The sequence below is a fragment of the Haemaphysalis longicornis genome, unplaced genomic scaffold (assembly GCF_048455015.1).
Source record: "Haemaphysalis longicornis isolate Haplotype H1 unplaced genomic scaffold, Haemaphysalis longicornis Haplotype H1 scaffold_4, whole genome shotgun sequence".
Classification (NCBI taxonomy): domain Eukaryota; kingdom Metazoa; phylum Arthropoda; class Arachnida; order Ixodida; family Ixodidae; genus Haemaphysalis; species Haemaphysalis longicornis.
In genome coordinates, this window is record NW_027526361.1 from 175,078,227 (window position 1) to 175,100,917 (window position 22,691).

Here is a 22,691-nt window from a genome sequence, read left to right on the forward strand (position 1 = left end):
CAGTATCCGATACTGTGCCACTATCAGGTCTATACAAGGCGACAATAGAATTCACTTACACCTGACGTATTCGGACAGTGGTGATATGCTGCTGCCGTCTCCGACGCCCATAGGAGCGGCCCAGAAGCGCACAGAACGCGTCCCCGACTAGCATTTGTTGTTGTTCGAGCTCTCTACCAAGACTTAGCTGCGTTTTAATTGCCCTAGACGTACTATTTGCTTACAGACATCCCTCAACAAGTTTTTTTAGGGTGCGGAAAGGCCAAAAGAAGCGGAAGAGAATCAAAACACTCCATGCGCCCCTATCTGCCAAGCAGTGTTCATCGCGTGAGCGTCGGGGAGAAGCCGCGGCCGGCGGCGCAGTGATCGCGAAGCTCGAGGCGTATAATCGTGGGAGTCAAAGGGAATTAAAAATGTTGCGTGATGGTCTGCTTGAAAAGGCGCGGTATGTTTTGCACCATTTTTTAGAACTGAGGATATGAAGGTGCTTCTCTGGCGAACTTGTCCGCGTCTTCGTTCCCTGGATGCCCTGCGTGTGTAGGGAGCCACCAAAAGCAAACATTTAGGCCGCTTTCCTGCAGCTGCCGAGCGAGGCGCAAGGAGCGTTGGCTTGACCCGTGTGTGGTACTCCACAATGTAGAAGTTGTACTGCTGTCTTAGAGTCTGTCAGGATTACCGAATATTGCACTCTGAGTGATTTACGATTTTTAAGGCTCCCTTAACCGCAACACACTCAGAAGGAGTGAATGACGTCATATGCTTGAGATGAGCAGCCCAGGAAACATTAATTGCGGGGATCACAAACGCTTCTGCGTCGGCCTTCTGTCTTTTGTCACGGCCGTGAATGCGCCAATAAGGTCTCCATATATGCGGTCCAAGTGCTCCTGTACTAGCGTTTTCGCCGCTGCTAGCGGGATAAATCGCTTCACGAAAGCACCATGGACGACTAGAAAGCACTCCAAGTTACCAAAATACCAATGCTGTTTCTTCCGTCATTGTGGGTAAAGAGCGCTCAGGGTGTTCAGGCCACGTGTATTTGCGATTCCATTCTAGGGGCAGGCGTCCGAGCAGTGTTTTTCCAGCATCAGACCCCTCCCAGACGAACACGTTGTAGCAGCAGCCTCTGTGACGCCATCAAATGGAAAGGGAAAAACTGAGACTCGTCGTAAACCTTGTCATTTGATGCCGCTTGGGGAACTTTCTGTGAAGTGCCTCCAGGTGATCATACTGTAACTCCGATGGAGAGAGTGAGGGTAGCTGGTAAAGTACAGTACTTAGGAGAAGCGCCCAGTATTCATGACTGCTGGCCCCTCAGTCGGTTCTAGCAATTCATTGAAGCATATTTGTGCGTGATACAATCGTCCACAGGCTTAGCTGCAGCAGCATATCCTTATTTAGCGTTCGGACACTCTGTCCTAAAACGGCTCAAACCATTGTGGAGGTTTTGAATGTAACCATTTGCTTCAGAGCTGTGCAAAAGTTGCCACAATGTTATCTTACGCCAAGGAAGGAGAAGACGGTAAGTACGGAAAGCGTTGCTCCAGCTAAGACGGTGAACCAGTAGACCAAGGACGATATGAGTGATTCCACGACCTTCCACCAGAACAGCCTGGAGCCGATGGTGACGCTGAGGAACTTCACCCGAGTAGCCTGACTGATTTGCACAAGGCCGCCTATGTTAATTGATGCGGGTACATTTCCGTTTGCCTCCGGGGAACTAAACAAAACAGCGTGTTTCTTCAGGTAGCGTAAGTCCCACATATGAAATATAGGCTTCTACGGAATGAATCGCTTTCTGGGCGATCACTGCCAACCATTGGAGCGGATATTCAGATAGCCAAACAGAGATATCATCTGCGTATATCGATAAATTAACCAGCCTACAGTCCCTCTTCAGAGCTCGAGGTAGGCCAGACATGACCACATCAAATAGCAAAGAAGACAAAGCCCTCCCCTGAGGACCACCTCTTGAGATATTTCGTGTGCCATTTGAACCGTCCTATAATTGGAAATACACGGTGCGGCCCGTATGGCACGCCTGCACGAAGCGGAGGTTATCTGTGATTCCCAGTTTTTGTAAATGCGCTGAAACATCTTCCGCACTAACGGAACACTCGGGAGAACTGCTGCGTTCGGTGCTTGTTTGGACGATCTGGCATTACGTTTTCGCTGAATGCGGCGGTTGAACTGATCTCTTAACTGAAATGTAACATTAAAGAGACACGGCAGTGGATTTATCAAGATACGTATGAATCTGTGTAATGAGACAAGGACTTGCTGTACTTGCCCCCTTTCCGTGAAGGCGTCAACAACAATACCATGTCGCCTTTAGCGTACGAAACCGCGCGGTGCCGACTGTCATAAAGCCGCTTTGAGCGGTGCTGCGAGGTTACGGTCCGTAAACGAGCGAGGCGACGAGCTTCTTCGGCGAGACACAGTGTGCGCGAAACAGATGTGTCGTGATTCAACGAGAAGGCAAAATTGTACCCAGGAAGCTAGGAGGTGTACGGGCGTAGAGTGAAAAGAAGGGTCTGTAGCCTGCCGTCTTATCTTGGGCCGCGTTATACGCGTATCTGATGAACGGCAGAACCTCATCCCAGTTTTTGGGCCGAGAGTCAACATACACAGAAATCATGTTAGTAAAAGTTTTGTTCGCACGCTCGGTCAAGTCGTTTGTCCGGGGATGGTGTGGTGTCGAGTGACGACAGTGCGTGGAATAAAGGCGCATCAAGTCTTCCCCAACGTCAGCAACGAATTCACGTCCGCGGTCACTCATAATCACCCGAGGAGAACCATGCCTAAGGATGACGAACCGGAGCAGGGATGTCGAAACAATGTTTGCCTTCGCAGCTGCTAAAGCCACAGTTTCGGCGTAACGCGTCAGATGATCATTGCCGACAATGATGTAGCGGTTACCGGTCGAACAGCGTGTAAACCGACCAAATAAATCAACGCCTACTTGGTCAAACGGGAAATGAGAAGGTATTAGAGCTCGGAGTATCTCAGATGGAATGCTTGTAGGACGATTGTAGTGCTGATAATGGAGGCAACTCGACACATTATTTATCATCAAACTTCACGGCACATTTTGGGGCAGAAGAAGCTTTCTTGCGTACGGTGCAAAGTTCCTATGTAACCCATGTGACCGGCAGTTGCATTGCCATACATCGTGCGTATAATTGAAGCGCGCAGAGGTTCTGGCACAACAAAAAGAAAGTGTTCTCCCCAACGCATGTAGTTCATCTTATAGAGAAGCCCGTCATAAAACCAGTCTCGAAAAGAGCCGTGGGATCCTCAGCAGCTGCAAAGACGTGTTGGATGCTTGGAGATCTTTCTGCTGTTCGGAACGGGAACTAGCAACATCTGGGAGTCCTGTGTCCACAGCTGCCAAACAGTCGTCGAAGTGATCTTCTTCACGATCAGTTCGCGCATTTGGCAGCCGGGAAAGACAACCGGCAACTGCGTGCCGATGATCACTCTTGTATGCCACAGCGAAGCCGTACCGATGTAGCTTTAAGGCCCACCATGCTAGTCGACCTTTAGAGTCGCGGAGGGCAATCAACCAGCACAGCGCGTGGTGGTCTATGATCATTGTAAAAGGACGGCCGTATGCACGTAAAAACGAAATTTACTGATCGCGAAGATGACAGCCAAGCATTGTTGCTCTGCGACTACGTAATTGCGCTCAGCTTTGTTTATTTGTTTATTTATTGTACCCTCAGGGTAAAAATACATTGTAGAGGGGAGGGGCAATGAAAATCAAGTAGGAAACTATGCAAGTACAAAAATACTTCGAAAAGAACATTAGTGAAGAACATCAAGTTTGTATGGGCTATGTTTACTGGGTTACAATTCAGTGCACAGTTAAAACATAAACAAACAAAAAAAGTCTTCGCAGTCAAATAGAAGCAACGTAAACACCTCCAAATAACGAGAAAACAAACCAGTGGCTAGACGTTCCACCGAACAGCGGGTATAAAGAAAATAAAAGAAAGAAAGAAAAATGTACAGAGGCGAAAAGAGGCCCTTTTTCAACAGCGCATGCCCACACAAGAAAAAGAAGCGGAATATCCAACAATCTATAGCGTTATCGTGTACACTAGGAAAAAAAGAGCAGAATCATTTTGGAAATTCCAATTTACAGATAATTTTGAACAGAGCCCGTGCATGCTCATACAAAATAAACAAAACCAGCAGCACAGAAGGGCACATAAATCACATTCCACCATGCTCAATTTCCGCATGCCGTGTATGACACTGCAAGGGTAACATAGCGGGAACCGGAGTTGAAAAAATTGAATGAAAGTAGAACACTACGACGTGAGTAAATTAATCAAGGCATTTTTAAAGACAGTCGGATTGACTATGCTGGCGATGGAATGGGAAACACGATTCCAGTCATTGGACGTTTTGGGCAAGAATGAGGTTGAATGCGTGACGGTATTTGACTGAGGAACATAAACTTTCTGGATATGGTTTTGGCGCGATGAGATGTAATTCGGAGCCTTATCCAGATAGCATGTAAAGCAAGAGTATGATAGTATATTTTGTGAAACAGGCAGAGACGGGCGTTTTTTCCTGCGGGTGGCTAGTGCAGGAAGGCCCAAGTGAAACTTCATCTGCGTTACACTGGATGTGCAATGATAATTACCAAGAACGAAACGAGATGCACGGTTCTGAACTCGCTCAAGCATGTCTAATAATGTGGAGTGACCAGTGGCTAGCGTATGCTATCACATGCTTGGCAGTGCTATGCCGCTATATGAGCAAAGTCGAGCACTACTAGCGTCCGCATGTATTTCAGTTGGAGCGGTAGGGTCCAAGAGGCGAAGTATAGGGCCCGAGGTGATAAGGTATTTAAGGTGGCTTCACACTCGGCGGTCCAGATAAAGGTAGCGTCTTCGTGCGAAGGCTAGTCAGAGGAGGTGCCAAATCGGCAAAGTCGGGCGCAAAACGACGGAACTGTGAATGAAGCCCCAAGAATCTACGCTGCTCTCGCACTGATTGCGGTTGCTTAAAGCTCTCAACAGCATCGATCTTTTGAGGTTCCGGTCTCACGCCATCCTTTTCAACAAGGTGTCCCAAAAACAGCGTTTGAAGCTCACCAAAACATCATTTCTTGGAGTTCAACACTAATCCGGCGCCTTTAAGGCAGCTGGCGACGATCTGTAGTCGTGCGTTCTGCTGGTGAAAAGTGCATCGGAAGACCACTATGGCGCCGAGGTAAGAAAGATATATATCCGTTTTCAAACCGCGCAGAATGGTGTCCATGGACCATTGAAATGTCGCTGGGGCGTTGGAGACGTCGAATGGCACCACGTTAAACCGAAAGAGACGCCCGGAGTGACGAAGGCGATTCTTTTCTTTGTGGCTTGGGTTCATCGGGATCAGCAAATAGCCGGATTTCAAGTTTATTTACGAAATTACGATGCAGAGTACAGGCAGTCTATCACATCCTCACTTCTTGGAAGCGGATAGACGTTTTTTTGGTGATGGTGTTCAAACGTCGATAGTCCACACAAAACCTCTAGGAATAATCTTTCTTTTGTACAAGCATCACAGGCGCTGCCCATGGGCTGGGCGACTCTGGTATGACACAACTTTGTAACATTTCCTTTACTTCCTGAGAGATTATCTTGCGCTCAGGTGGTGTCCTCCGGTAAGGTTTCTGTCGAATGGGGTGCGGCGATCCGGTTCTATGGTGAGACGAGTGCGGGAGGCTGGAAGTGGAAGGCTAACTGCGATCGAGGCTAAGCAGCGCAAAAGCACCAAGAAGGCAGCAATCGTCCCCTCCGAGGATCCAGTTCCCAACATGTTACAAGGTCTACCTCCTTACAATGACGGTAACCAAGATGGCTTTCCAACTTCAGCAATGTAACACTCGCCACCCGGACTTCCCGACGACCACAATTTGGCAATTGAATTGTCGTCGGTTCAAACTCAAGTACAGTTGCTTTGCACAAAGTATTGCCTCATCCACAGACCCTCCGGACATTGTAGCAATACAAGAAACAAACACAAGAGTGTACCTCCCAGGTTGCACCACATACTGCACCAACGTGGGCATGAGCCTCGATAAGCTCGTAGAAAAAAAACTTACTGCCATACAGCACCCTCTCCAACAAGCAGAACCGTTTGGTATTCGGCTTGAAATTATACCAAGAGCCCCCAAGCGGAAAAGACGACTTCTGTTCCATCTGAATATCTACTGCCGGCCAAGATATCCTCAAGCAACCCTCAAACAGGTTATGGAGCAGGTTGCCTTCAAAGCAGCTGCTAACCCTCTTCTCATTACTGGAGTCTTCAACGCGGTCCATCAGCTATGGGGCTACGTCTACTCTAATCCTTGAGGCAATATGCTGTATAAACTCATAGAGGACATCGAACTTACGATCCTCACGAACCCTTAGGGGCTCAACCAGATTGGGTAGGAGCACCGCGAGCGATACCAACCCTGACCTTACCTTTACCAGAAATATCCCACAGGCCTCCTGTACCAACTTACAAGAATATCATGGAAGTGACCACGCAATCCTGGCGACCACCATCCAAGGCACAGATTACAAAACTACTACTGGCACTGCAAAGCTCACGGATTGGTCCAAATTTCGAGAAGAACGCCGACAGAGATCTAAGAATACCATTTTGACAGTGCAAGAATGGATCCAGCAACTGAACCAGGACGTTAAATTACACACCCAAAACATTCGTACCACTTGCTCGACACCCAGAGTGGACGCGCGCTTCCTGCACATGTGGGAAGCCTGGCGAGGCCTCTTGAAACGATGGAAGCGCCAACGTGTGAATAAGAAACTCAAGAAACGCATAGCAGAGCTCAAAAAACAAGCTGCTGAATACGCCAGCAACTTAAGTCGCGAGAACTGTCTAACGCTTTGCGACGGGTTGAGGGACATGCTATGCCCTTCCAAGACATGGAAATTGCTTCGATGCCTCAATAATCCGGTGGCCTGTAAGACGTAGTCTCATAAAAACATAGCTCGAATAGTTTACGCATTCCCCGGTGGAGACAAGCAACTCCTTGCTTCCTTAAAGACCCGGTATTTCCCCGATCAACCCAACGAAGCATTTCCACCTTACACAAGCGAACCAAATGAGTTACTAGACCAAAACATCCATATTCACAAGGTAACCGCGGCTATTCACGCGCTGAGGCCCACACTACCACTGGCAATGACCAGGCTACCAATAAGGCGCTCATTACCCTCGATGACAATTCAATAATTGAACTTACAGCATGCCTCAACAATGTGTGGCGGGAAGGTATACTACCAGAGGAGTGGAAAGCTGCGGAGGTTCGCTTTATAGCAAAACCGGGGAAACAACTATCTACTGAGAATTCAAGGCCATTATCCCTCACGCCATGCGTCGGCAAGTTACTCGAGCATGTAATTCTTGACCGTTTCTAAACCTATCTTGAAGAATGGGGCCTATTCCCAACAACGATAGTGGGATTCCGTCCTCACCTCTCAGGCAAAGATATCCTCCTCTAGCTTAAGGAAGAAGTCATGATACCAGCTATTTGCAATGCCCCAACGGCCATCCTGGGACTTGACCTCAAGGGTGCTTTTGACAATTTGCGTCATACAAAGGTCCTGCAGAACCTCAACGCACTTGCATGCGGCAGGCGAACATACAGATACGTGAGGGACTTCCTTTCCGGCAGAAAAGCTATCATAAAAATGGCTTATACCTCCACAAAACGATTCCTCCTGGGAGGTGGCGGTACGCCTCAGGGAGCAGTGCTCTCTCCCCTGCTGTTTAACATTGCCCTCGTTGGCCTTCCCCCTCTCCTGAACAACATCCCGGGGATCAGGCATGGCCTATACGCGGATGACATTACCATCTGGACGTCCACGGGGTCAATTGGGGCAATGCAGGATCGCTTTCGAGAAGCAGCGGATGTGGTCAGCGAGTATACGAAGTCGTGCTGCCGCTGCTGTGCTCCGCAAAACTCGGAGTTACTAGTCGTTTCGACACGCCAGAAACATGTCCCAGGCACACCCACCATCTGCCTCAAGTTGGATGGCCACACCATCACTCCATCTCAGCATATAAAGATTCTCGGAATGACCTTTCAAGCAAACAAGACCAACTCAGTACTCATTGCCAAACTCAAGAGAATGACCGATCAGGTGACGCACATGATAAGCGGGATCGCCACGAAAACCCGTGGCATGGTAGAGGTGGACCTGCTTCAGCTCGTCCAGGCCTTTGTCGTGTCGAGGATTATACACGTGTTACGATACCCTCTGCTCAGCATCACTGAGACACAGAAGGTAAACACAATAATCCGCAAGGCGTATAAACAAGCAGTCAGACTTCCCGTCTCCACCTCCACCGAAATACTTCTTCGGCTCGGGATTCATAAGACTGTCGAGGAGCTAATTGAGGCTCATCTAACCAACCAAAGAGCGAGGCAGGGGGTAACGGAAACGGGGAGGGCGAGCCTCTGACGCCTGAGGCTCTCGGCTCCACTCGACCACCCGCCTGCACTCACGGGAAACCCACCACACGAAGTCCGTAAAAACATCACGGTATACCCCCTGGCCCGTAATATGCACCCCGTGCCACACGTCGACAGGAGGGAAGCTAGAGCAAAAGGCATATACAAGATCTATGACAATCAACCAACAACGACGTATACGGACGCTGCGTCTTATCCGGGTAGATCCGCAATGGTTTCCACCGTAGTCGTCGAAAACAAGCACCGTTGCCGGCGACAGTACTACACAAGCAGAGGAGTGGCAATCGCCCTCGCCGTCGTACAAAATAATGCAGCGGTCATTGTCGGAATTTCGCTAGGGGACACCTGCACACAACAACGGTACGCATCATCTAGCAGCAGCCCCCGAAGAGGCTAATCAGGAGTGTATGGGCTCCGGCACATCACGATAGCTCTAGAAACGAGGCGGCACACGCGATCGCTCGCGAATTGACCCACCGAGCGGGCGCCGAGAGCAGCGTTGCCGAACCCGAGCGCGCGCTGCCCTTGACCTCCTAAGCAGAGATCACGCAGAACTACAGGCTGTCCCATCAGACACTCCCCCCCCCCCCCCCCCCACAAATCTTTACCCCGAGAGCACGAACGTCATTTACGTGCTCTCCAGACGAATACATTCCCCCATCCTATCCGGCTTCACCTTTTCAACCACCAGAACTCCCCGCTTTACCGATTTTGCGGAGAACCCGGAACGCTACGTCATATGAAAGGAGGGTGTCACCAATCCCCACTGATTCCTCCCAACCTGCAACTTTCTACTGCCGAGCTTTGGGAGAGCGCCTTAGCAAGCACCGGCCTGGACGACCAGCTCCGGCTGGCTCAAAGGGCTGTCGATGCTGCCTGCGCTCAAAGCATATTGGACTGAGGACGCCTCCTTAAAGCTTCAGTACAATTCCCCCGGTTGATTTCAATAAACGTTTATTCCGTCTCTCTCGCCTAAGAAACCTCCTGTGAGAAGTCGAAGACAGAGGCATGCCGAGAAAGGATGTCGACCAACGCGTTTCGTTCATCTGACGATAGTGACTGGTTAACCATGCTGATAGGATTGGGAAATAATCTCAGCAGGAACAGCCCTATCAGCACACAAAGCAGCGACTGAAATGTGGTCGTTGATCTCGTACTCGACCAGTATCATATCCTGCGGTAGCACCACGCTTCGTGAAGAACAGTGCAGTGCGTACAAATGCCTACGTCCTCAGTCAGTAAAAGCAACACAACAGGGCAGCAAAATGTCTTTCTTCGCACAGTTCTGGGAAAGTGGTTCCTATACAGTGTCAAATATACTGGCCTCAGATACAGGATCACTCACTAGTATGATCGCAAGAGACCACGCGGGCATAACTGTATCCTGGGAAACACGCAAAGTATCTTTAATGGTATGCGGCTCATCAGCGAGGGCAGGAACCGTAAGCTGTTCACACTGGATTGTATTGGAGAAACGTTTATTGTGCCTGCAGTAAAGCGCCCTCGCGCGCTTTGGACGTGGCCTACGTCGCCCTCTTGGCGGGTGCTCTGAGAGGATCCTGGCTTGCCGTTGCCGGTTCGATAGGTCCCTGGCTTGCCAGCGCCTCGATGACCTGCTGGACGGCCTGGAGTTGTTTTTCTTGGTGGTCACTCCGCGTTGCTTGCTGAAGCTGCGGCGGTGTACATCCCGGGTTATATCCGCTTGGATGTTTGGAGCACTCCCATAATATGTGCTCGAATGTGGCCGCCTCCCTGCGGCACGCTCTGCACTTGTCGTCGGGGTGTGATTCCAGTACATCCTGTTCAGTAGCTCCGGGCTCGTCAGCGTCCTCGTTTGTAACTGCCTGCATAGCACGACCTGTGAGCTGATCAGCCCTTCGCAGGACGGCGGGAGACGCCTGCGGGTCAACCGAAAGGCGTTGGTCAATTCGTTGTAGCTGGTCATTCTGTCTTTGGCGCTGAACCACAGCGGGCGGCAATTGCCTTTGGCGCGGTCGGTTAGTCCTCGCGCTCGGGCGTGTGACGGTTCGTTGCGGTTGAAATTCTTTTCCGACGCTGCGCCTGCGTGCGCCGGGAACCAGTAAATTCGAATCCTCTTGTCTCGGTCTGCCTGTCGGATCAGAATGCCTGCGGCCGTTGGCGCAATTTCTCCTTTGGCGTAGTTCCTCACCGCCTATCAGGAATACCTGAAGATCGTGTGGCATTCTTGGTCTACGATTGCCAGGGTGATGACTATTTCTTCCGCTTCCTCGACTTGCTTCCTTGACGTGTTGGCCGCCGCCCGCAAGTTGCCTTTGCAGTCGACCACGGCCGGCCGACAGTAGGCTGCGTTCACGGATCTGACGCGGGGTCTTTCGCGTGCAGATCCGTTGGGGTTTTCGCTATAGTTACGCGTCTTCTTCCTTCGTGGAAGTCCGGGTGCATGTTCCTCGGTAAGGGATCTACCTGCATATTCCTCGTACGTGCTCGGGAACGGGAATTTGGTTCCTGTTGTTCGTGATAACCGATGCCTAGTTTGCACAGGATCTTTCTACCGGCCTTGGTCAGCGACAGTCGTTCCAACTGAGCGGTTCTTCGCGCTTCGGCGATCTCGTCGAGCGTGTTGTGCATGCCCAGCGGGAGGAGATGCTTCGCGGTTTGTAGTTTCGGGTAGGCCGAGGGCTGTCTCGTAGGCCCTCCGGATTGCGATCTCTAGCTTCATCCACTTGTGGAAGGCTGCCACGTGCGCTATGTTGCAAAGTATGAAGGGGTCTATCAGTCTGGTGATGTTCTCCTCCTTCATGCCCCCTTCTTGTTGGTAACGCGCTTGAGCAGTCTTGTAGCGTTCGCCGCCTTTCCGTGATGTGGGTGACGGTGTCTAGGTTTCTACCGAGCGCTTCGACCATCATTCCTAGGATTCGAGTATTGCTGACCGTTTGTATGGTTACCGCCCCTCCTTCGGATCTTGATCTTTTCATGCTCCCTTTGCTGCTTGATTCTGTGCGTTTTGATCCCTTGGTAGATCAGGAGCTCCGACTTGCTTGGGGCGCAACACAGTCGATCCCGTGCTTTCCAAGCTTTCTTCGATCGGGTCGACAGGCGTCTGCAGTGTTGATTTTATGTGGGCATCGCTGCCCCCGTCCACCCACAGCGTGATGTCGTCCGCGTATATCATGTGCTTCAGTCCTTCGAGCTCGCGTAGTATTTTGGAAACTTGGATCATAACGAGGTTGAAGATCATGGGTGAGATGACGGAGCCAGGCTCCTTGACAACCTAATGTCTTCTCGTCTATCTTCAGGTCGCCAGCTCTGGGCTCCGCCTTCCCACCGCTAAGGAAGACCTTGATACATTGGTACTACCTCTCGCCTAAGTTTAGATTGCATACCTGCGCGAGGATGGCCGAGTGCGTGACTTTGTCAAGGGCACTCTGCCGGTCAAGCCCGAGAACGGCTTTGGTGCCCTTGGTTTCGCCGTCGATGAGGTGATGTTTGATTTGGATCATGGTGTCCTGCGTGCTCAGGTGTTGGCGGATGGCGATGATCGTCTCGGGATAGAGGTCTTCGTTTTCGAGGAATTCTTGCCATCGGTTGAGTACGACGTGTTCCAGGACCTTGTCCACACACGACGTGAGCGAGATCGGGCGGAGGTTATCTGTGCTCAGTGGCGTCCCGGGTTTGGGGATGAGAATTGTTTTGGACTTTATCCACTGCTTCGGCGAGGTGCCGCTCCTCCAGCATTTTTTGTAATAGGCTGTGAGGTTCTCGATGAAGCGGTCGTCGAGATTTTTTAGGGCCTTGTTTGTGATGAGGTCTGGTCCAGGTGCCGAACGGCTGTTCAGGTCGTGAAGGACTGTGCATACATCTTCAATTTTTATTTCCCTGTTCAGATGCACGTTGGGTCGACTGTGGTCGACCCTGGTCGACCGACGGTGGTCGTATTTGTCTTGGTGCTTCTTTCGCACGGTGGCAGCTCCTGTCTGCGTAGTTTCTCGATGCAGAAGTTTGCCAGACGGCCTTTTTGATGGGACTTGGTTTTGGCTTTGTCAAGTAGCTGTTTGATTAAAGTTCATGTGTTGCCGTTGTGTAGCTGGCCATCAGCCGCATTGCATAACTCGTTCCACTGCTGGCAGCAGAGCTTGCAGCAGTGCTCTTCGATCGCGCTGTTGAGTTCGGCCACTTTCTTGCGGAGGCTATTATTAAGTCTCTGCATTTCCATGTGTTTTGTATTATTTCTTTGCCTCGATCAGGTGGGCAAGTCGGCTGTCCATCCTGCCTGTTTCTACGCCTATCTCGATTCTCGGGTAGAGTCGCGCACGTTTCGGGAGATCTTTTGAATCCACGCAGCGATGTCCGTGATCTCGTCTGTCTCGGCTTCTCGATCCCTGAGTTTCCTGACCTCGGTCCAGTCGACCCAGGTGTACTTTCTCGTGTTGCTTGGTAGTTCTCCCGACGCCGGCACGATGATTTCGACGATCGTGTGGTCGCTTCCCAGGTCTTTTCCCATGTTTCTCCAGGTGATGGTGACCGGTTAGTCGTTCTTGACGTGCGCGAGGTCGGGTGTGGTGTCGGGAGCCACGGAGTTACCGATTCTCGTAGGATACGCCGGGTCCGGGATGAGGGTGTAGTTTAGTTCTAGTGCGTCGTGTGCCAGGTTCTTACCTTGGCATTGTTCTTGGTGTATCTCCATGTTTGATCGATGGCTTTGAAGTCTCCGCACGCCATGAGCTGTGACCTCAGCGCTGCAGTGCTCGCCTTGTGCAGCACCGACTTGAACCGCTGTAGCTTTGCGACAGGTTACTGTATATGTTTAATCGAAAAACGCTTTCCTTTCTGTGTTTGGTCGGCACGAGCTCCGTGAATCTGTACTGTATCTTGACGTTTTTTAGTACCTGCTCTACGAAGGTGAGTCCCTTTCTGACCGGGGTGCACAGGCCCCTGCCATCTGGGGGCCGGTGTGCACTCTGTAGCCGGGAAGGGACGGTGTGGCGGTGAGAGTCTCTTGCAACAGTACCACGTCGGGTTTTCGGTTGGCGTGCTCGATGTATTGTTGGATCACTGCGCGTTTGCGTTGGAGGCCGTGGCAGTTCCGGTGCCACGCGACTATGCTTGCTGGTACAGTGGCCATGTTTGTCTGAGGTGTAAGTTGTTACCGGGTGCTTGGGTACCTGCTGTTGAGTGAAAATAGGGTGGCTCATCATTAGTCGAGTGTTCCTCTCCTGGACGGCGCGTTTGCTGTCGTACTCGCCCAACTTTCTCTCGATGGTGATCTTCATTGCCAGGATCAACTTCTCGAGCTTCTCTTGACGGGATTTGACACCAGCGAAGCGAGCGCGGAGGTCGCTAGCTGTCTGCTTATTTGCTTGCTTTTCGATATCTCTCTTCTTTCGTGCAGGCTCCTTGGCGGAGTCGAGCTCTTTCGTCGCTGCCTTGCTAGTACTCGGTGCGGTCCGTGCTTGCCCCATTGGTTGTACCTTGTCGTTAATCTCCTTGCGGATGTTCGCCATCTCCGGGTTATTTGCAGGATCGTGGCCTTCATCTCCGCGTTTTCTTTTTGCAGCGCCTCGATCGTTCCGGTGTCCTTCCTCGTCATTTATTGCTTCTTGTTGTCGACGCTTGTGTCCCTGCTTTTCATTGTGTTGGGGCATTGGATGGCGTCTGCCCATCTCACTCGGTATCTCGACGGGGATCGTTTAGCACTATGTGCACTGGCGTCGTGGCTCTGCCGTCTGTCTTCGCTGCCTCTCCTCGATTGTGAGCAATTCTTGGAAGGAGCTCTCGACTTGCGCGCAGCTCGCGGCTAGAGCGATGGAAAGTCGTGCTCGAGCGATGTCTCGTTTCGCAGTTCCCACTGTCTTTTGCGAACGACAATGGGATTTGGTATCTGTCTTTGCATTCTCTGTCACCGCTTAAGTGCTTACCGCCGCAGAGCAAATGGTGTCGGTCGGCGATGGACAAATATCTTTGCAGTGTTCGATGCGTCCGCACTGGTGGCAGACGTCCACCTTTTTCCGGTATAACTGGCATTTCATGAGAGCGGAGCCGGATCTCACGGAATTGGGCACGTTTGTGCCGCTGAAGGCGGCGATGATCGTCGTCGTGGTTCCGATTCTTTTGGCGCCCAAGGCTAGCGGGTTGCGTTACGATGCTGACACCGATATCCCTCGGTGTTTCTTTCACAGGTACTCCCCGCTTGGCTCCCTTGACGGTGTCGTGCGGAGCCGTGCGGTATGCGCCGACCTCATGCAGCTTGCCATGAGTGTTATTTCGCTAATTTTCTCATAGCGACAGGCGTGTTCTTCCTCGGGTGTACTGATCACGATGATGTTTTGCTGCACGTTGAGGCACAACGGGTCGCAGTTTCCGGCTTCCTTGGTGATTCCGGCCGCTGCGTGTGTTGCAACGGTGATGTCGATCAGCCCAGTCTTGACGACGCTTAAGCCGCCCCTCGGCCTTACAACGAGTTTGATTTCTTCGCGCGGCATTGCCAGCATTCTTGGGGCCTTTACCGCTGAGGCCTTCGCTTTCTTGTCGTTGAACGCTGCCTTGCGATTGACGCCGTTGTCATTATTGAGCTTCTTGTCTGCTGCCCTCCAGTGGTTTCTCGACAGGCGGCCTCCCGCAACTTTCAAGCCGGCGTCTTCGTGAAATTCTTTGGGAGAAATTTCTTCGCCCATCACTTGGACACACATATTGGCATCCGAGCTTGTTCTCGGAGCGGACGACTCCATCTCCGAGATGAGCGACAGCCGCCGGGGTTGGCGGTGGTGCAGCAGGTGCGGCAACTACACCTAGCTTCGGCTCAGCACGCCTAGGCTTAGCAGTCAATCGCACGGAGTTCACACGAAAAGTTCGATAATTCGGCGAAAAATCGCCTGCCTTCGATGATTTTGGCGTCTGTCGGTGCCGCTCGACTTTAGGAACACATTGGTGAGGAGTAAAATTCGGTATTGCCTAATAACCACTGCGAGAGAGCTCATTAAAGACACTGCGAAAGCTCATTAGAGAGCTCAATAAAGAGCCGATGTAAACACACCCGTTCGCCTGAGCGACCGCAGCGCCACCCCCAAGCTGCTCACAGAAAGCTCGTCCGCCGCGCAATCGGCAGTGGCACCGCAGTCGATGCCCGAAATTACGTCATGGGTTGACTTGGCAAGAATAGCGAAGTCCGCTTCGAACGTTCGTTCTCCGATAGAAACATTGACTGTACACACACTAAGGGGGTCAAGCGGCTCCACACCGACTCCGGGAAACGATATTCCCGTATCCCGCTTGAACATCAATTTACGTCCCAGAAGATCTAAAGCACTAAAAGTCACTTTGTGAGAGCAGCGGGAGGACGTTCAGATCCAGACACTGTTCACGTCCGGGCCAACCCGATGGCCGAAGACACCTCCAGGGCTGAAGCGCTCCCGCTCACAGCCTAAGTAGGGCAGGGGATACTGAAGAAGACTGACATCCCCGCGTGAGGCAAGCTAAAGTTGTTTACTCACTAGCTACTCAAGCTGCACAAGTATTTCTCAGCATTGAATATCTAGACGAAATGCAACGACGGTAACAATGTAGGCTCGTTTTTTATATTGAACAAAACTATGTATTTTAGGCCCCGCCCATTATGTGATTGGCTGAGATGATGTGCAGTACAGTGACGTGTTTGGGGGGACCTGAGTGCCACACATTGGCAAGTTCAGCCGGCCAATCAGCTCCCGCAGGCTCTCAGCTGTATGGAAGTTTTTTTTTATTGATTGTAGGGTTTAACGCGCCGACGCAACGCAGGCGATGAGGCAGCTGTATGGAAGTCAAGCCATTAAACTCATTTGAGCCTTTCAACCTGACACCGCGTGTATTCACTGTGACCCCTTCACAGCCAGTTTTGGCTATGCGTACACCTTGGGTTATTTTATCGTTCTAGTTTTACTTTGTTGCTTTCCGCCAGTGATGTACTGTGAGCGCTGGCAAATGACTGTGAGCGCCAACTTCTACAGGCCGCATTTCCCTTGACGTATTCATCACCAGTGCTTCCTCTCTGCCGTCCCCTACACCCTTTCATTATTGGGATTCTAAGGGTGATTTTTCTCTTCTAATTGCCATGAGCCCTGGCCAGCGAGGTGCCATCACGGTCGCATGCTTCCCCGCAGCAGAACGTGTCTGTTGTTTCGGAGATGACACCAATGGTCCATGCTAAACATGGCCACTACTTTAGACTCCGCCAATAGAACCGTACCATATGGATTTGGGCGAAAGCCCGACACTGAAAAAGCTGGGGTTGTGTTATAGAGCAACTTTCTCACATATGTTTATCAATGGTGTTGTTCTACCGCAATTTATGGTGTAGTGCTCTCCAAGCAACCTTTCTATGGCTAACGTTTGTCCAAGTGCTTTTAAAGGGGCCATCAGAAACAATACAAGCTTGTTTTATTCGAAATATTTCGTGTTTCATAGTACTGCTAGCGCTTGTGCGGCAGCAAATGATGCAGTATTTAGTGATAAATTAATCAATTTATGTTAAAATTTTGATTCTCCCGCCAAATCGTGCGTTTTCGAGACTTCAGCAATGAAGTCATAAGCGCGCGCATACAAACGAACTTGCACTGCATGATCCGGCTGCAGCGGTGATTGCCGTCAGTCTTCCCGGATGGCGCTACCATTCTCATGCACGTACCGTTGTCTGCCGTTGCTTTGTTTTTTGACCGTATTGGCCCCTGGCTTGTTTTGGTTACTGTAGAAAGAACTCGTTTCGTGAAACATGAAATATCCTCGGCAGACGGGGTCACGTAAGACCACGCCGCTTACGCCAATCGGCCAGTGCGTGCAAGACAACTCGAAAGCGGCGGACTGCTGCACAGCTAAAACAAGCCTAGTGCGCGCGTACCAAGAACAGTACGCATCGTTACTTCTATGTTTACGTGTGCTTTCGTAATTTCTGCTGTCTATCCCCCAATTCTTACTGCTAAAGAAGAATGTGCTCTAAGTTTAAGTGCAAATAGCCCGTTCGGCAAGTTTATAAGCGCTGCCTGATTTGCTTTTTGCTTTCGCCGGCCTCCGCCTATCACAGAGCTGGCTGGCATGACATCATAGGTTCTCTTGCGGGAAATGAGCGAGTGGGTCGCATGGCCATGCCTTTTTTTCCTAATTATATAGCTCATTTGAGCGAGTGTGTGTGAAAAGTGTGTCAATATGATTCTGATGAGGCAATCTTTCGAATGAATGAGTCTTGTGTTTTGTCTTTATGGTCCATCTAATCAAGCACCATTATAATCCCAGGGCATGTGCCGCACGATGTCTAGCACGACCCCGCATGGTATATCTGCCGCGTGCACTCACTTATCTCTGTGCGCATTCAACAGGTGTACAGCAGATGGTGGCCTTCCTACATAACCGCACGAAGAGCTACACTATACAGCCATGCTAACATAATATGTTTCTTCAAAAAAGCCTTTTTCTTCGTGAATTTCAGCCCCCCTAACGACGCCCAAAGTGAACTTTACGCGTAAGGACGGTGGCGTGCTAATGATGTGTGACCAGCTTCCTCAAGACCATCACCGAGGCCTGGAGCTCTTGTGGAAATGTAATGTGGACGACCATCGTCATAAGAAAAGGCTACAACGGCAAAACTTCTATGGCAGTCAAGATACATGCCAGACTTATATTCATGGTGAGAGGTGGTTGCTGCTTCCTTTTATGTGAGCGACAGGCACATTCATACATGCTGCGATAAGGGAAGTACCCTCAGGAAATACAAGGCATATATATATATATATATATATATATATATATATATATATATATATATATAGCAAAAAAATAAAGACACACGTCGAAAAAAGAAAAGGTTTAACGCTTCGGCCGAGGGACCGGTCTTCGTCAGAATATTCTGATTTAGGTTATTCTGATTGTGACTCTGAATATTCTGATTGAGGTTATTCTGACGAAGGCCGGTCCCTCGGCCGAAACTTTGAACCTTTTCTTTTTTCGACGTGTGTCTTTATTTTTTTGTTACGACTTGCCGGTGTCCAAGAAATATTTTCCTGCAATATATATATATATATATATATATATATATATATATATATATATATATATATATATATATATATATATATATATATATAGCAGAACAGAGAGATACGGGACGAGGGACTCGGTAAAGATACATATCAAGGTTGCAGTCGTCATTGCCAGTGCTATTCGGCTTTTTTCGAAATATTTAATAGGGCCGAATGACGTGTGCTTGTCACGTTTCTTTGATTCATTGATAAATAAGCGAAAATATAAGTCGAGAAAAAATCCGCCGTTTTTCCGGGAGCGGGACTCGAACCCACATCTCCGCATAACCGGTGCGGTGCGTTAACCAATTACGCTATCCCGCAGCGGCTTCTCTCTCGACTTTTAAAGCAGGGGTTTATATTTACAAGAGCTCTGAGGCCGGTCAACTAGCGCCGCCCCTCGACTACCGCGGGAGACGTAGAACGTCTTCTTTCCCAGCGGCCGCCACGTAGAACGTGGTCGGAGGTCGGGTTTAGCAATTGGCATATCCGAACTGCTGGAGCCAGTGCCTCGTAATGCATGTAGCAGAACAGAGAGATACGGGACGAGGGACTCGGTAAAGATACATATCAAGGTTGCAGTCGTCATTGCCAGTGCTATTCGGCTTTTTTCGAAATATTTAATAGGGCCGAATGACGTGTGCTTGTCACGTTTCTTTGATTCATTGATAAATAAGCGAAAATATAAGTCGAGAAAAAATCCGCCGTTTTTCCGGGAGCGGGACTCGAACCCACATCTCCGCATAACCGGTGCGGTGCGTTAACCAATTACGCTATCCCGCAGCGGCTTCTCTCTCGACTTTTAAAGCAGGGGTTTATATTTACAAGAGCTCTGAGGCCGGTCAACTAGCGCCGCCCCTCGACTACCGCGGCTTATATTTTCGACTTATATTTTCGCTTATTTATCAATGAATCAAAGAAACGTGACAAGCACACGTCATTCGGCCCTATTAAATATTTCGAAAAAAGCCGAATAGCACTGGCAATGACGACTGCAACCTTGATATGTATCTTTACCGAGTCCCTCGTCCCGTATCTCTCTGTTCTGCTACATGCATTACGAGGCACTGGCTCCAGCAGTTCGGATATGCCAATTGCTAAACCCGACCTCCGACCACGTTCTACGTGGCGGCCGCTGGGAAAGAAGACGTTCTACGTCTCCCGCGGTAGTCGAGGGGCGGCGCTAGTTGACCGGCCTCAGAGCTCTTGTAAATATAAACCCCTGCTTTAAAAGTCGAGAGAGAAGCCGCTGCGGGATAGCGTAATTGGTTAACGCACCGCACCGGTTATGCGGAGATGTGGGTTCGAGTCCCGCTCCCGGAAAAACGGCGGATTTTTTCTCGACTTATATTTTCGCTTATTTATCAATGAATCAAAGAAACGTGACAAGCACACGTCATTCGGCCCTATTAAATATTTCGAAAAAAGCCGAATAGCACTGGCAATGACGACTGCAACCTTGATATGTATCTTTACCGAGTCCCTCGTCCCGTATCTCTCTGTTCTGCTACATGCATTACGAGGCACTGGCTCCAGCAGTTCGGATATGCCAATTGCTAAACCCGACCTCCGACCACGTTCTACGTGGCGGCCGCTGGGAAAGAAGACGTTCTACGTCTCCCGCGGTAGTCGAGGGGCGGCGCTAGTTGACCGGCCTCAGAGCTCTTGTAAATATAAACCCCTGCTTTAAAAGTCGAGAGAGAAGCCGCTGCGGGATAGCGTAATTGGTTAACGCACCGCACCGGTTATGCGGAGATGTGGGTTCGAGTCCCGCTCCCGGAAAAACGGCGGATTTTTTCTCGACTTATATTTTCGCTTATTTATCAATGAATCAAAGAAACGTGACAAGCACACGTCATTCGGCCCTATTAAATATTTCGAAAAAAGCCGAATAGCACTGGCAATGACGACTGCAACCTTGATATGTATCTTTACCGAGTCCCTCGTCCCGTATCTCTCTGTTCTGCTACATGCATTACGAGGCACTGGCTCCAGCAGTTCGGATATGCCAATTGCTAAACCCGACCTCCGACCACGTTCTACGTGGCGGCCGCTGGGAAAGAAGACGTTCTACGTCTCCCGCGGTAGTCGAGGGGCGGCGCTAGTTGACCGGCCTCAGAGCTCTTGTAAATATAAACCCCTGCTTTAAAAGTCGAGAGAGAAGCCGCTGCGGGATAGCGTAATTGGTTAACGCACCGCACCGGTTATGCGGAGATGTGGGTTCGAGTCCCGCTCCCGGAAAAACGGCGGATTTTTTCTCGACTTATATTTTCGCTTATTTATCAATGAATCAAAGAAACGTGACAAGCACACGTCATTCGGCCCTATTAAATATTTCGAAAAAAGCCGAATAGCACTGGCAATGACGACTGCAACCTTGATATATATATATATATATATATATATATATATATATATATATATAAGCAGTAGAAGAAACTTCTCGAGGAGCCAGTAGAAATAGTTGAGAAAACTCATACAGACGAGGGTGCCAGTGTCAACAGACTGTCAGGGGACCCCCCGAAATGCACAAACAAATTCGTAAAAGAAGAAAATGCACGTGAGAGCTCATCATATAATTAAAGCAGTATAAAGACAAGTGAAGTTAATCTATAACGTACATACACTCAAAAAGTAAGCCTAAAATAAATACCAAAAGTTACACAAGCAATATGAAGATAGCACGAAGGAAATGAAAGCATAAGAAAACATGACAGAACAACAATCATAAATACGAACAAAACAGAATCACAATTAAACCAAAAGAAACTCTCTAATATTTTTTTAAAGCACGTAATAGATGACGATGATTTGACCGTGACAGGCAAATTATACCACAATGTGACAGCTGCGAAATAAGAGGTTTTCTTACCGTAATTAGTGCGAACCATTGGTAATAAGAAATTATTATCACTTGAAAATCTAGTGAACCGTTTGCTTCGTAAACTAACAATATCAATGAAATCGTATTAATGGTAACAGTGCAATAATTTGAAAAATATTCCCAATTCGTAATCAAATACTGCAATAATTGATAGTATGTTATTCTGACGTAGTAGACCTGAGGCAGACGAACGACATGAAGTAAACGTTACAATGCGAATACATTGATTTTGAATATGTTGAACCGAAGAAACGTGAGAAGGGCACGCGTTGGCCCATGAAACAATGCCATATTGGAAGTGACTGTGAACAAAAGCAAAATATAAAAACAGCAAAGCATGACAACCACTACGATACCGTCGGGGCTGTTTCTCTTCCACTTTCTCGGGTATTTATGTTAAGGTATTTTTGTTTCCGGCACTTAGGGGTGGTAGCCAGCGCCACTCGGACTACTCGGGGGGAAGGGGACCTTCTTTTTAAACCCCGGCCGTGACTCGACTGTCTACGACATGTCAAGAGTGGTCGACCAGGGTTGAACCCGGTTAAGCTACATATGGCACCAAGACCGCCAGAACAGAGGCTCCGCTATGCAGCATGTAGCGAATCAGAATAGGAAACGAGGAAGAAGACGAAGAACATAACTTCCTTTTCACAAGGATCTCCTGGTCTGGAGCTCCAGAGATAGCCGACAGGGTCTTCTCTGCGCGTTCAATGACTGTCCTTTGCACTTCCGCACTAGAGTCAGTCAGCCTCCTTTCCCATGAAGGGGGGCGGAGGATTTGGTATGGGGAGAAAGTTGGGGTTCTGTATGCATGACCAGAGAGTATGATAGATTCTAGGGTAGTCCTCGCAGCTGGGACACTTGGGGATAACCGGTAATGGTGGGAATCGGTGTGTGAGGTGTACAGTAGGTAGCGTCACTAGCCTGTTTGTCTGAATTCACCTTAGTACAGCGGATTTCCTGCGGGTGAGTGTTTTGTGTGGTGTTGGGTGCTTTTGTCTGTTTTGACGGGCGGTCCGTAGGAGATCTCCGGTGTGATCTGGTTCTTCAGGTCCTGGTTTCGTCCTACGTTCCTTTGAATGTTGAAGTGCATGCTCAGGTGCCAGGTGGTGTAATGCTCGGGCGAAGCGTGTGCGCTCTCATTTCCTAGCATGCCTCCGTGTCCAGGTACTCAGAATACCTTGCAGCACATCTCACTTCAAGCGAGGACCTTGTTGAGTATGTGACCGGTATTTTTGTGCATTCGGTTGCAGAGAAGTTGTCGCCATGCAGCCTGAGAGTCGGTGTAGATGTACACTGT

At 49.6% G+C, this 22,691-nt stretch overlaps 1 protein-coding gene across 3 annotated transcripts in view; it reads left to right on the forward strand.

Moving 5' to 3' along the window:
- Positions 1 to 22,691, forward strand: part of LOC144179515 (uncharacterized) — a 191,162-nt gene that overhangs the window by 162,896 nt on the left and 5,575 nt on the right. For all 3 annotated transcript variants that reach the window (XM_077707895.1, XM_077707896.1, XM_077707897.1), the window contains one exon: positions 17,919 to 18,116. In XM_077707895.1, the coding sequence (XP_077564021.1) occupies positions 17,919 to 18,116 (198 nt within the window). The remainder of the gene's footprint in view (positions 1 to 17,918; positions 18,117 to 22,691) is intronic.